Source organism: Tasmannia lanceolata, unplaced genomic scaffold, assembly GCF_043159265.1.
Source record: "Tasmannia lanceolata isolate RefF3 unplaced genomic scaffold, GAP_Taslan_0.1 ptg000020l, whole genome shotgun sequence".
Lineage (NCBI taxonomy): Eukaryota > Viridiplantae > Streptophyta > Magnoliopsida > Canellales > Winteraceae > Tasmannia > Tasmannia lanceolata.
In genome coordinates, this window is record NW_027518697.1 from 26,461,218 (window position 1) to 26,474,732 (window position 13,515).

General features: G+C 39.0%; 1 protein-coding gene and 1 long non-coding RNA gene across 7 annotated transcripts in view; both read left to right on the top strand.

Annotated features, from left to right (window-relative positions):
- Positions 1 to 13,515, top strand: part of LOC143854189 (5'-AMP-activated protein kinase-like protein) — an 84,615-nt gene that overhangs the window by 50,076 nt on the left and 21,024 nt on the right. For 4 of the 6 annotated variants that reach the window (XM_077364030.1, XM_077364027.1, XM_077364029.1 and 1 more), the window contains 6 exons: positions 753 to 820; positions 876 to 946; positions 1,059 to 1,112; positions 2,456 to 2,575; positions 2,782 to 2,906; positions 5,832 to 5,883. In XM_077364030.1, the coding sequence (XP_077220145.1) occupies positions 753 to 820; positions 876 to 946; positions 1,059 to 1,112; positions 2,456 to 2,575; positions 2,782 to 2,906; positions 5,832 to 5,883 (490 nt within the window). The remainder of the gene's footprint in view (positions 1 to 752; positions 821 to 875; positions 947 to 1,058; positions 1,113 to 2,455; positions 2,576 to 2,781; positions 2,907 to 5,831; positions 5,884 to 13,515) is intronic. The other 2 variants (XM_077364028.1, XM_077364031.1) reach the window with 2 other exon arrangements.
- On the top strand, positions 5,890 to 10,650 carry LOC143854191 (uncharacterized). Its single transcript, XR_013237452.1, has 3 exons — positions 5,890 to 6,723; positions 9,917 to 10,000; positions 10,088 to 10,650. It is a non-coding gene; the product is annotated as an uncharacterized LOC143854191 (long non-coding RNA).

Consider the following 13,515-nt stretch of genomic DNA (forward strand, 5'->3'; position numbering starts at 1 on the left):
ACACCCCCCATCTATGTAAGGGACTTTCAAATGAATGGTTTGGATCATCCTAACAAAGTGGGACCCCCATGTGATTGGGCAAGCTAGCTCACCATAAGTTTGGTGAGCTTAAGCTCACCAACAGTTTCCTCTATATATATATATATATATATATATATATATATATATATAGGCCCAAAACACTTTAAAACACTAGTTTAATCCTAGACATTGGTATATGATCAATTTCATCCCTTATATCAACCTAAATAAAGCCCAATTTCTATCTTAGAGTAGTCAAAAATAAAAAAAAGAATGCTTAGATGTTGCTGCTCTAAAAACACTATTCACATTTTCATGACACAGTGCCCACTAAAATCTACTTAAACTTTATCCAAAAATTCACTGAAAATCTTTGTAAATCCCATTGATCTAGCCCACCACTTTTTTGTGGCAAATGGAGCTATATGTGGCCAACTCTTGACATTAGCATGATATTTTTTTTTGAATGGTATCACTAGCATGATATTTCATTCACTTTCGTGATTACTTTTGGATCTCGACTGACCCTCTTTTTCATGAACTTTGATTCCTTTTTTTTTTTTAATGGAATGCTAACTGTGCTTCCATTATATTCTGTTATTTGCTACTTGTTCTTTAGTACATTTGCAGATAGTCTTATTCATGTTGCAGTATATGGATAAAGCACTAATACAATTAAGTTTGTGTCACAATCTAATTGCATTTCTTCTGTTATTGTAAATGATTTATAGGGATAGTTTGCCATCTGAAGGGCCAAACAGTGAGGACGTGGCTTTTAAAGTGGTAGTCATCCAACAAGGTCGATTTGGGTTTTCTTTTTCAGATGTTGATTTTATAATTTATAGATTGTGTAGTTTGCTATTCTGTACTGCAGGGCAGCACTAATGACAATCAAATCAATATTGATCGTCTAAAAGCAATGCTGGTATATCTCCTATTTGCTCTCTGGTGCTTGAAGTGCTATTCTGCTTGCTTGCGCACAATAAATTTCGCTCTTATATGAGTATCATAATAATTTTAATTGCATTTTTGCTTAGCATCAAAAGGAATTGGAGCTGTCTCAGTTAAAACAACAAATTGAGAGTGAGAAGGTATATGTGCTATTCTTGTATTGGTGTTGGAATTATCCTTCATAATGTTTTCCATCTAAAATAGACAAATACCTATTATTTCTCATTATCTATCCTGCATGTGACATATATGCTTATATATACAATGTAATAGAATTGTTTCACAATTATGCATAAAGCTATCAATTATTTTTTTCATTTTAAAACTTTGTACCAAGTAGCGGATTAGACCAAGATTTTAATGTCGGTTTCGGCTACCACCAAAATCGAAAATTTTCGGCTTCAGCCGATAGTTAAATTTGGCATCAGGTTTTCCGAGTCCCCACACCCCCGGAAAAAGCTAAAGGCTCTCATTCGGAAACCACCCCCAATTACCTCCCTATAAAGCCTTCCCCTCCACATTTTTGTAACTTTGAGTTCTTGAGGGGTGAATATCATGATTCATGGCCATTAATCTTCTTTTGAACATTTGAACTGATTATTTTCTTATATTCCCAATCTCTTGCTGGTGCAGGTCTCACTAGTTGTTAGAAACATATGGATAGAGTCAGACATGAATTATATTTGCTTGTTTACAATCATGTTTGCTAATTAGTTATGTCATGCTTTTCTAGCTAAACTCTTACTGAGATCAAGTAGTGAAAAGTAAAACTCAATGGCTTCAAGTTCTACTGTGACCCATTATTCATTTTTTCACTTGAATTTATGAATTTAGTTCATCAGAGATTTTGGGGTATGGTATTGCTGTCCAATGGGAAATGCTTGAATAAATGCCTATGAATTCCATTAAGTTTAGGGTATCTAAAAAGAATGGGATGCTTGTATTTTTTCATTCAATGGATACAATCTATCAATCAGTTGTGTCTTCCTATCCCATCCCTCGATCTGTTTAACTAGTTCATTTTCTTCAATCCAATCCATTCAATCTATCTTGCCTTATCTGAACCCAAGCGAGTATGTTTCCGACAACGCTATGTAGTAGTGACATGCAACGTTTGGAAACCTTGTACTTTTAAACACATCCAGATGGATTAAACTAGAAGCAGTTTAAGAACTTGTTTTACTTTTCTCAGACTTATATTCACAAATCTCAAAGTGACTCTTCAATAGGATTTAGGTGACTCTCGGGGAAAACCTTACTATTTTTCAAGACACTTCTTTTGCAAAGGTCGAACATGGTTAAATTCTCCAGTTATCAATGGTCAAACTCAAACAGTCATATCTTTGCCTAGTCAAACTTGGGATATATTTTGAAAAAATATTAGTTTTGAAACATTTCAGAACACCCTTGTTGTAGTCTAGTGCTCTACCATTTACAGTTGCCACATTTCTTAATTTGAAGCTGAGCCTTTTTTTCCCTTCAGCTTGCCTTATCCTTTTTGCAAAGTAAGGCAAACAATGAGATTGGCAATTCGCAAAAAATAATTTCAGCAAAAGATGCAGAATTACAAGCAGTGGAAGAAAGTCTTTCTGGACTAAAAGAGGTAAGTTCTTTGCTTAAGTTACATGTCTAGAATCCTATTTTTTTGAACTACTCTTTTTGCTATATTCTATGTATTGAAATGCTATTGTTGCTTAGAATGTATTGAAATGCTATAACGCTAACTTTGAACATATATCACCAAATTATAGCCATTTGTTTTTATATTTGTCGGCTAATGGAGTGATTTTGGTTACTTGATTGAAATAGGTTCAGATAGAATACTTGGGGAATGGTGAAATTGTGGAGGTAGCAGGTAGCTTCAATGGGTGGCATCATCCAATTAAAATGGATTTAAATCCTTCATCTAAAATGATCAAACCAACAATGTCGAGGTTGTTCATTTCCATTCCCTTCATTCTATATAATTTTTTTGTGTGCGTTTGTTTAATAGCAGTCATTCTTAATTCCATGTTTCTCAATAGGCAAATTGTACTTGTTATATGTTATGGGGTAATGCTTGTTTCCTTACTGGTCTACCCATTTAATTTGAATTTTATGATATGGCAATTGTGCTTCCATTTACTTTATGTCCTAATAGCCTGGCGAGAATACTTATTTGTCAGACAGATAGACAAACATAAAGACAGACAGAGGGGATGGAGGGAGAGATTAGTCATTGGTGGTACCTCTCAGTCACAGGGATTGATTAACACAGCATAAATTACAAAAAAAATGGAGGAATATCCTTCCTGATAATTCAGTAATACTGGAAATTCATAACACAAACACGAATACACATCTAATCTACTGGTTGTAGGACTGCTTATGCTGGTCATATGGAAGATAAAAAGAATTTCTCGATCCAAACCTTAGTTAAGGATCCTTGATCCTTCTATGCTTATCTTGGTTACTGACATCTAGATCTTGAGGAGGACAAGCCTGTTGAAATCTAGGATCTACTCTGATACCAAGACAAAGAAATTGTAGAAGTAGTGGTAAAGCGTTTGGGCATCCAAAATTGGGGGAAGGCGGTCAGCTCCCCCTTTTATTGAGTTTCACGAGTCAATAAAGGAAAATATTACATCCTTGACCCCACTTAAGTACATAATTTTAATGACTAATCTACCCCAACATAGTCCATACCATAGCATGAAAATTCTCATCATAATATAAAGAAATAACACTTAGTAACTTCTACATTATAAAGTGATGGCTGACTCAAACCCTAATAACTTCTACAGTATAGAGTAATGGCTGACTCAAACCCTTTGCAATCTTTTTCAGGCTCATTACCACAACTGGAACCAGCATAAATTCATAACATCATAATGAGAGAGTTCAACAAAGTCATGAATTCAATACAAAATGATGATTGATCAAACAAAGATCGTTCAAATTGGGAATCTGATAGAAATCGCTCAAGTGTGTTGAGAATTCAAACGAAATTCAAAGCTTCGGATCGCGGAGAAATGAGAATGTCTTCCGGCTCTGTATCTGATACCAAATTTGATGTAGACTAAGCAGGAGAAACTTTGAACTTCATGATCAGACTGGAAAATTTTCTTGAAAATGTGCAAAAATTCAAGAAATGTGTCAAAATTCAATAAAATATGCAGAAATTCAAGAAATTAGGGCCTCGATACCAAATTTGATGTAGATCTAGTTTGGATCTACACTTGAGGGTAAAAAAACACAAGCAAGAACAATGAATAGAATAAAAACTCTGCGCAAAACAGTCCTGAAAGAGTATGTTGATGGAAATTGGACAGATTATGTTGTTTGGGTCTTGTTTGGCATAAAAATGCAACTCAAACCCCTTCATTTTACTATGTTCTCAATTTTCTCTTATTTCTCTCATTATCATTATTGCCTTGGATTAACTCAAACAACACTCTCACGACAAGATGGGATTGGATAAAATAATTATAATGAGAGGCAAGAAGTAAAGAAATAGATATTCTTTCTAGTCAGAAAGAAGCAAGGAGCAGTGGGTTGTTGGGCTTCTTGGCCTCTGGTGACGTGAAAAATTTTCAAAATTCTTCTTGCCCATCATGTAGAGAGGATGATACACTTAAATTTATTGAACTTGTATATTAAATTACATTAAAGCTCATAAGTGGAATAAATAGAACTCTGAACTCTTAATGGTAGGGATGGCAAAAGCCCGAGAGAAAGTCAAATCAGCGACTTTTCTTTTGGGTAAATATCTTAATGGAATCCTCATTGGATCACATCCAATGTGCTTGTTCCTGATCTGACTCGAATTCTGATTGGACCATCCTGGATTTCACTCATTATTTAATTTTTTTAATCTGTTATCAAATCATCATAGTTTGTTATTCACTATAAAATAAGAATAGGGTCCAATAGGCTGCATGCAATATTGAAATATTGTGGTTTACATTGTCTATACATCATTGTTTTGAATCTGTTTACACAGAAGCCAACAATGAAGAAATAGATTTTTTAAATGCACCCAATCCATAAGGTGTATCCATACCCTATCTGACAGGGAGGATTCCCTGTTCATGACTGAATCCACTTGATCCGTTCGGCCCAGATCATTGCCACATGTGCTTAACAGTAGGAAAGGTAAACATAAAGTAAAAAATACCGTGTGTTACTCGCTACAATAAAGGCTAAAACAGTAAATAGCATAAAATATAACAATTGTCTTGATCGTGATGGGAACTCATTGGATTTCAGTGGCACAATTTTCTAGCTAGAAAATTATTCGTGGCTTCTCCATTGTGTAAGACATTCATGCAAGTCATGGTAGATGGAGAAAATTTTGGTACTTGTTCTTACTCACCACACCTGTTATATCAATGTGAAAGATCTCACCCATTGAATGCCTATGGATGCCACTGCTTCCCGTTATTATGTCATTTCCTCATTGCCTAATTATCCTCATTCACTGTACTAGTCTACACATCTACCTTCTTGGTCAATAGCAGCTCACCTATCACAGGAAAAGAAAATGAATGAGTCTTAATCTTGTCATCTAATCTTGGAGTGTTGATTAAGTGAGATTTAAGTGGCAAGCATTGTAAGGTAAATTAGTAACTGTTCAAGTTTTTTGGTCGGAAAGTGGAGATTATGGCTATACTTTATGAGCAAGCCTGGATATTTTTTCGACACGAAACAAATCTGAGTTGCTGATATCTTTATTTTTTCCGCTTAATAATGTTACTACTACCTCTGAAGAACTTTCTCTCTTTTATTCCATTCTCTTATAAATTGAACTGGCATTGTTTATTTTCATAAAAGAACTAACTGATACAATTATGGGCTCACACTTAAAACATATGTCGCAGGAAATCCTCATTGTGGTCAGTGGTCTTATGGCTTTATCCCGGGATTTATGAGGTGCACTGATATAACTTTTGATTTGCTTTTCATAATGATCTAGTTCTATAACTGACTGAAATCATAGTCACTTTCACCAATGTATTACCATGGTTTTAAATTTCGGCCGAAATGTGTCGGTTTCGTTCAAGTCCAACACCGAAAGTACATGGATTCGAAATATTACATTGTGTCGCCGAAATTTCGGCAATTTCAGCAAATTTCGGCCGAAATTTCGTTGAATCGGAAATGTAAATTTGGAGTATTGAAATGCATTCCGTGCAGCCACAAAAGTCAACAAAATTAAAAAATAGGTTGTTTTTCGTCAGAGATCTCTGCCCAAAGCCAGTTGATATATAAAATAGGGAAAAAATGATTTACATCATTCAATGCATGCCACAAAAGTCAAACAAAATTAAAAAAAATAGGCTGCTTTTCGTCAGAGATCTCTGCCCAAAGCAATTTGATATTTAAAATAATGAAAAAATGATTTACACCATTTAATGCAAGCCACAAAAATAAAAAAAATCAAGAAGATTTGACGTACGGGGGACAAATAATACACAAAATATCACAGGGGTTTGGGTTTCTCGTAAATGACACATGGGGGTCAAAACCCGGTTTACGAAGATTAGCATGACGAAAATGCCCCTCTGGCAGAAACAGAAAAGCTTACAGTGATTTGACTTTGAAAATAACAAATACATTTCAGTTTTCCCTCTTCTCTCTTCCGTCTTCTCTTCGTTCGTCTCTGTTTTCTTTTCCTCCTCTCCTCCGGCAACAGCGATCTCGACGGCGATCTCAACGGTGAGGACGAAGATGAAGCACGTATCAAACCTCCATAACAGCAAACCCTACCTGGTATGTCGTTTCCTTCCCTTCCTTTATTCAATCTGTTTTTATTTTATTCAATCTGTTTTTTATTTTATTTTTTAAAGGAAAATCAGGTTGAGAGAGATGCAAAAGGGGGGGAAATCCTTTTTTATTCAATCTGTTTGTTTATTTTTTTCATTTCATATACATGTCAGTTACTGCATTTCCTCCTACAGAGTAAAATAGTTGTAAATGCTTGTAAATGCTGTTTGTTGGTGCTAGGGTTTTATGTTTTACATTAATTTGTGAAATGGAGAAATGTTGTGCTGTTTTTTGATTTTAGGGATTTATTTTGTACATTAATTTGTGAAATGGAGAGATGGGATTTCATTTCATATATGCGTATGTTACTGCAAATCCACCTACAGAGTAAAATAGAGGTGCATGCTATTTGTTGATGCTAGGGTTTTATTTTTTACGTTAATTTGTGGAATGAAGAAATGCGATTTCATTTCATGTACATATCACTTACCGCATTTCCACCTACAGAGTAAAATAAATGCAAATGCTCGTCTGCTATTTGTTTATGCTAGGGTTTTATTTTTACAATTTGTGTAATGGAGAAATGGGATTTCATTTCATATAAGATGTGGACAGAAGAAATCTTGCTCTTATTTTTTTTTTTGTATGCTTTTCTGTGCCCGGAAGGAATGGTAATTTATATAAATTGTGTGAAGTAGATGTAAATGTTCATGTTAGAAGTCTCATGTGGCAATGTTAAAAGAGGAAAAGAGCAGATTCAATGTGTAGAAGAAAATCACGATTTGAAGTCTGACGGTAATTCAAGTCATTTGAGATTCAGGAAACCAAGTCTATGGTTCGCTTCTGTCAAAATAGCCAAAGAAAATATCCAGGTGGCTCGCGGCAATGCTCCAATGAAAAATATCCAGGTCCCCCTTTACTACTAGTGTAACCCAATGTAGGTAGTTGGAAACCCCTGAGTCTGAACTTCATAACCATGGTTTGTAGTTGATGGGCCCTCTATGGGGACTTCTTCTACCCCATTTAAAGGCCAATAATACCTTCTTCAATACCTTGTAGAGCTCACCTATATTGCCCTTCAAAACCCTCTTTAGGTACTAGTGACCCCACCTAGGTACCTGAAAACCCTTTGTGTGAACTTGAGGACCATGTTGGGCAGTTGATGTGCCCTCTATGGGGACTTCTTCTACCCCATTTAAGGACCCATAAGACCTTCTTTAATACCATGTGGAGACCCATGTAATGCCCTACAGAATCCCCCTTTACCTACTAGTAACCCAATATAGGTAGCTGAGAACCCTTGAGTGTGAACTTAATGACCACGGTTTGTAGTTGATGTGCCCTCTATGGGGACTTCTTCTACCCCATTTAAGGGCCAATAATACCTTCTTCAATACCTTGTAGAGCTCCCCTATATAGCCCTTCAAAACCCTCTTTAGGTACTAGTAACCCCACCTAGGTAGCTGAAAACCCTTTTCTGTGAACTTGGGGACCATGGTGGGCAGTTGATGGGCCCTCTATGGGGACTTCTTTTACCCCATTTAAGGGCTAATAATACCTTCTTCAATACCTTGTAGAGCTCCCCTATATTGCCCTTCAAAACCCTCTTTAGGTACTAGTAACCCAATATAGGTTGCTGAAAACCCCTTTGTGTGAAGTTGAGGACCATGGTGGGCAGTTGATGTGCCCTCTATGGGGACTTCTTCTACCCCATTTAAGGACCCATAAGACCTTCTTTAATACCATGTGGAGACCCATGTAATGCCCTACAGAATCCGCCTTTACCTACTAGTAACCCAATATAGCTGGGAACCCTTGAATGTGAACTTCATGACCACGGTTTGTAGTTGATGGACCCTCCATGGGGACTTCTTCTACCCCATTTAAGGGCCAATAATATCTTCTTTAATACCTTGTAGAGCTTCCCTATATTGCCCTTCAAAACCCTCTTTAGGTACTAGTAACCCCACCTCGGTACCTGAAAACCCTTTTGTGTGAACTTGGGGACCATGGTGGGAAGTTGATGGGCCCTCTATGGGGACTTCTTCTTCCCCATTTAAGGGCCAATAATACCTTCTTCAATACCTTGTAGAGCTCCCCTATATTGCCTTTCAAAACCCTCTTTAGGTACTAGTAACCCCACCTAGGTACCTAAAAACCCTTTAGTGTGAACTTGGGGACCATGGTGGGCAGTTGATGGGCCGTCTATGAGGACTTCTTCTACCCCATTTGAGGGCCCATAATCCCTTCTGTAATACCATGCACAGCTCCCCTCTATTGCCAATGAGAAGCCCCCCTTAGGTACTAGTACCCCATTTATGTAGCTGAAAACCCCTGAGTTTGAATTTGAGGACCATCTTCTGGATTCGATGGACCCTCCAAACATACTTCTTCTACGCCATTTGAGGGCGCAGAATCCCTTCTGTAATACCATGCACAACTCCCCTCTATTGCCCATGAGAAGCCCCCCTTAGGTACTAGTAACCCCATTTTTGTAGCTGAAAACCCATGACTTTGAACTTGAAGACCATCTTCTGGATTTATGGACCCTCCAAGGGTACTTCTTCTACCCCATTTGAGAACTCATAATCCCTTCTGTAATACCATGCACAGCTCCCCTCCATTGCCCATGAGAAGCCCCCCTTAGGTACTAGTAACCCCATTTTTGTAGCTGAAAACCCATGACTTTGAACTTCAGGACCATCTTCTGGATTTATGGTCCCTCCTAGGGTACTTCTTCTACCCCATTTGAGGACCCATAATCCCTTCTGTAATACCATGCACAGCTCCCCTCTATTGCCCATGAGAAGCCCCCCTTAGGTACTAGTAACCCCATTTATGAAGCTGAAAACCCGTGAGTTTGAATTTGAGGACCATGTTCCGGATTTGATGGGCCCTCCAAGGGTACTTCTTTTACCCCATTTAAGGGCCCATAATCCCTTCTGGTGTCATTTAATTAAGAAAATATTATATCCTTGCCAGATCTAACATGTTAAACTAATTTCTGGTAGATTTCGTCTTTAATCTAGATTTGGTACTGTGACCTGTATACTTGAAATGCAATGTTCAGTTATGTGCAATTATTTGCATGCCTTAGTCTGGTATTAAATGTACTCTAAATTAAATGTACTCTAAATAAAAATGTTATCATCTTCTTGTCATGTGTAAGTCTTAACCATATCATATAATCCTTTTGCAGACAAGTTCTCAATCAGGAAGCTCATATTTTCTTCTTTCAGAACCAGAGTTGTCTGGTTCACCTCCTCAACGTGTGCCTCCCAAGGTTTTGGTTAAGCCGGCCTCTACTTATTCGCCTTGAGAAGCCCCCTTTACGTAGTGGTTCTTATGATATCTTGTCGGCCCTTTGCAGGTCTTCGTAAACTGGCACGCACAATGCTTTCTCTACTGTTACACTATGATGGCATACTGAAGGATGAAGTTAATTGGGAATATGTTGGTGGGAGTAAGAAATTCTTGTTGGTAAGTCCCCGAATGAATCTTAAAGAATTGGAGGCTCTAATCCACAGTCGAATTGGGAGTATTAGAGGACGGGTGTCACTATCCATCAAATGTCGATATGTTGTTGATCCATACATAAGCACTCTAATCGAAGTCGATAGCAATGATATCTTCCAAACGTTGTTTAAGGTGCTTGAGAAAGATACTTTCAACTCTGTGATGCTATACATAACAAAAATTGACAATGGCCTAAATTCATCGTATTCTTCTATTCTGCCCCCAAACAATGTCATACCTCCTACTTCCTTTTCACCGCGAACTCCCTCTCATAACCTGGCCATACCTTTGACTTCTGTACCACCGATTCCCTCTCAAAATCCCTCTCATAATGCAGCATACCTCCTACTTCCGTTCCACCGATTACACACCTAAGATATCCACCGGAACGAGTAACTGTCACTCCCGACTCTCGTTTTGAAGTAGACTTACAAAGAGAATATGAAACAGAATTGGGTAATACAAGCATAGGAGGTGACTCGGCACAATTTAGTTCAAGATATGTCTTGTAGAATTTTATTTATATTCAAGTACTCAATCTACTATCCTGATTTTATATTGTTGAACTGTGTAGGGTTCGAGTTGACCTAAATGAAAACTTCTCGGATGATATGTATGGGAACCATATCTCCGAAGATATCATTGTCCCCGGGAAGGATGCAGATGTGCCGTTAGAGCATATTAATGTTTTCAAGGATGATTTTCATGTCTTCGGCTGTGATTTGGAAGAATTTAGAACTGAAGATGACAATGATGATGATCCTGCAGAGGATGATGATGAGGATGATGACGAGGCTGAGGCTGAGGCTGAGGTTCAGGATGAGCAGGGTGATGAGGCCGCCCATGATCATGAAAATTATAATGGAAATTAAAATCACGACGAAGATTCTGGTGAAAACCTTAAGGCAATAGAAGTGGTTCCCCCTACCGGCAATGGTCGGCCATTTCTACCTGCTGGCACAAGTCGGTCAGTCGAAGTAGACAACATGTATGTTGGGGCTGATGAGGTAGATGCAGATAATCTTGGGTTTGATGAGTTAACTGTTGGGGCTATGTATCCAAATATGAAGCAGTTCAAGAAGGCCGTTAAGGAGTATGCAATTCGGCAGCGATTCATGTTCAAGAAGTCACGGTCAACTCCCAAGAAGTATGCCGTTATATGCAAGGAACCATGTTGCAAGTGGCGTATATCAGGCATTAACCGTATAACTTATGTGTTAGTGAAGAAGTTTGTCAGCGACCATACGTGTACATCTCACTTAAAGGGCAATGATAACCATCTAGCTACATCACCATGGGTTGCCGAGACATGCTTACCCCTATTTGATCGTCCAGAAGATGTCGGGACAAGGATCATAAGACAGTACATCAAGTCGCACTGGGGTATAACCATGACCTACCGGAGAGCACACCTTGCGATGAACATCATCCTTGAAATAAAGTGTGGAAATGTGGAGGACTCGTACCGCTTGCTGCCTGCACTGATAGTTGAGATGATGAGAACAAACCCGGGCACCTACATGCGTGTTTTTCGAGCGAGAGATCTACGTCCAGGGGGAGATGATAAATTTGCTCGCTTATTCTGGGCATTTGGTCCCAGCATACGTTCTTTCCAGCGAACAATCAGATCGATAGTTTTGGTCGATGGGACGCATCTACGTGGAATGTATCTTGGAATCTTACTGATCGCAGTTGGGGTAGACGGGAACAACGGATTAGTTCCATTAGCTTTTGGAGTTGTCGAGACTGAGAACGAAGATAGCTGGTGTTGGTTCCTCTATTTGGTGAAGCAGCACGTATTGCTGGAGGGGATAGGCGCATTCGCCCTATGCTCCGATCGACAAAAGGGGTTGATGCAAGCAGTGCCTAAAGTAATGCCTATTGCAAACCATAGCTACTGCATGCGTCACCTCGCCGCTAATTTGTACACCGACTTCAAAGACCCTTTACTTAAGAAATTATTTTGGAGAGCTGCTAGGGCTTTGAGAGAGAGTGTTTTCATAGACACAATGGAAAAAATTAAGGTGAGGAGTGAAAATGCACACAACTGGATAGCCGCTATTCCCAAGGAAAACTGGGCTAGTTTCTACTTTAAGGGGGATAGATATGATGTGTTGACGACCAATAGATCGGAGTGTTACAATGGAGTGCTAAAGGATGCTAGAAAATTGCCGATTGCAGCTGCGGTGGAGCTGACTCGTTTTAAGAGCTCTGAATACATACAGAAACGTCAAGCGATGGGCCATAAATGGGAAACAAAGCAAGGTCGCAGATATGATGCTTATCGAGTAGGTGTGCACGAATTTGAAGTAAGGTCCCGTGATCATCATGATGTCGTAGACTTGCTGCAACAAACCTGTACATGTCGTGAGTTCCAAACGCTTGGGCTATCGTGCGGACAATCCATGACAGCCATTGCCATCACGGATTTTGATGAGTACGATTATTGCCATAAATGGTTTCGTATAGAGATGTATCGGGAAACGTACTCTAAGGTGCTTCATCCTACAGTAGATCACACTCAATGGGAAGTGCCTCCAGAACCTCTCAACACTGTATTACCTCCAATAGCGAAAAGACCACCTGGACGGCCGCGTACGAGAAGATCTGACCGCGAATTGCAGAGTGGAGTGCATCGCAAATGTACGATCTGTGGAAAACTTGGCCACAACAAAAGGACTTGCTGAGAACCTCCCATGGAGAGACAACTGCCCGATGAAACTGCCATTGGACCCTCTGCCCCCGTTTTCAATAGGTACGTCATACGTAATTTATGGAGGTCAATAAGTAGTATCAAACTTCCCCGATTCCATACTTATTCGGTGTGGTGGTGCTGTTTGTAGGTCGGGTGTACCTTGTGCAGCTCCTTTTTTCACGTAATTACTCCACGGACAATGCATTGGAGGCTCCACTCGGATGAAGGAGGAGAAGTGGATTAATTGAAAGTGTGCACAGTTATTAGTTCTTGCATTGGAGGCTCCACTCGTATGAGAGAACCCTCACCACCTCCATTCTCTCTCCACTAAGTGGCAGTCCTAATGCCAATGCAACATCGCTTTGAAGGAAGGGGACATTTATACTCCCTAACGTGAACGTCTTAGTGGCGGGAGTCCACTTATCGTGGATAGCTCTTATGAGAGGCTTGTGCATGATAATGTCCTCCATGCCAAACAGATGTCGAAAATGAGTCTTTTCTATGGCATCAGAATGGACTGGCTTCAACTTTATCCTGTCCATTGCCGATTTGAAAGAAGCTGGAGAACATCGTGCTGGGACTTATGG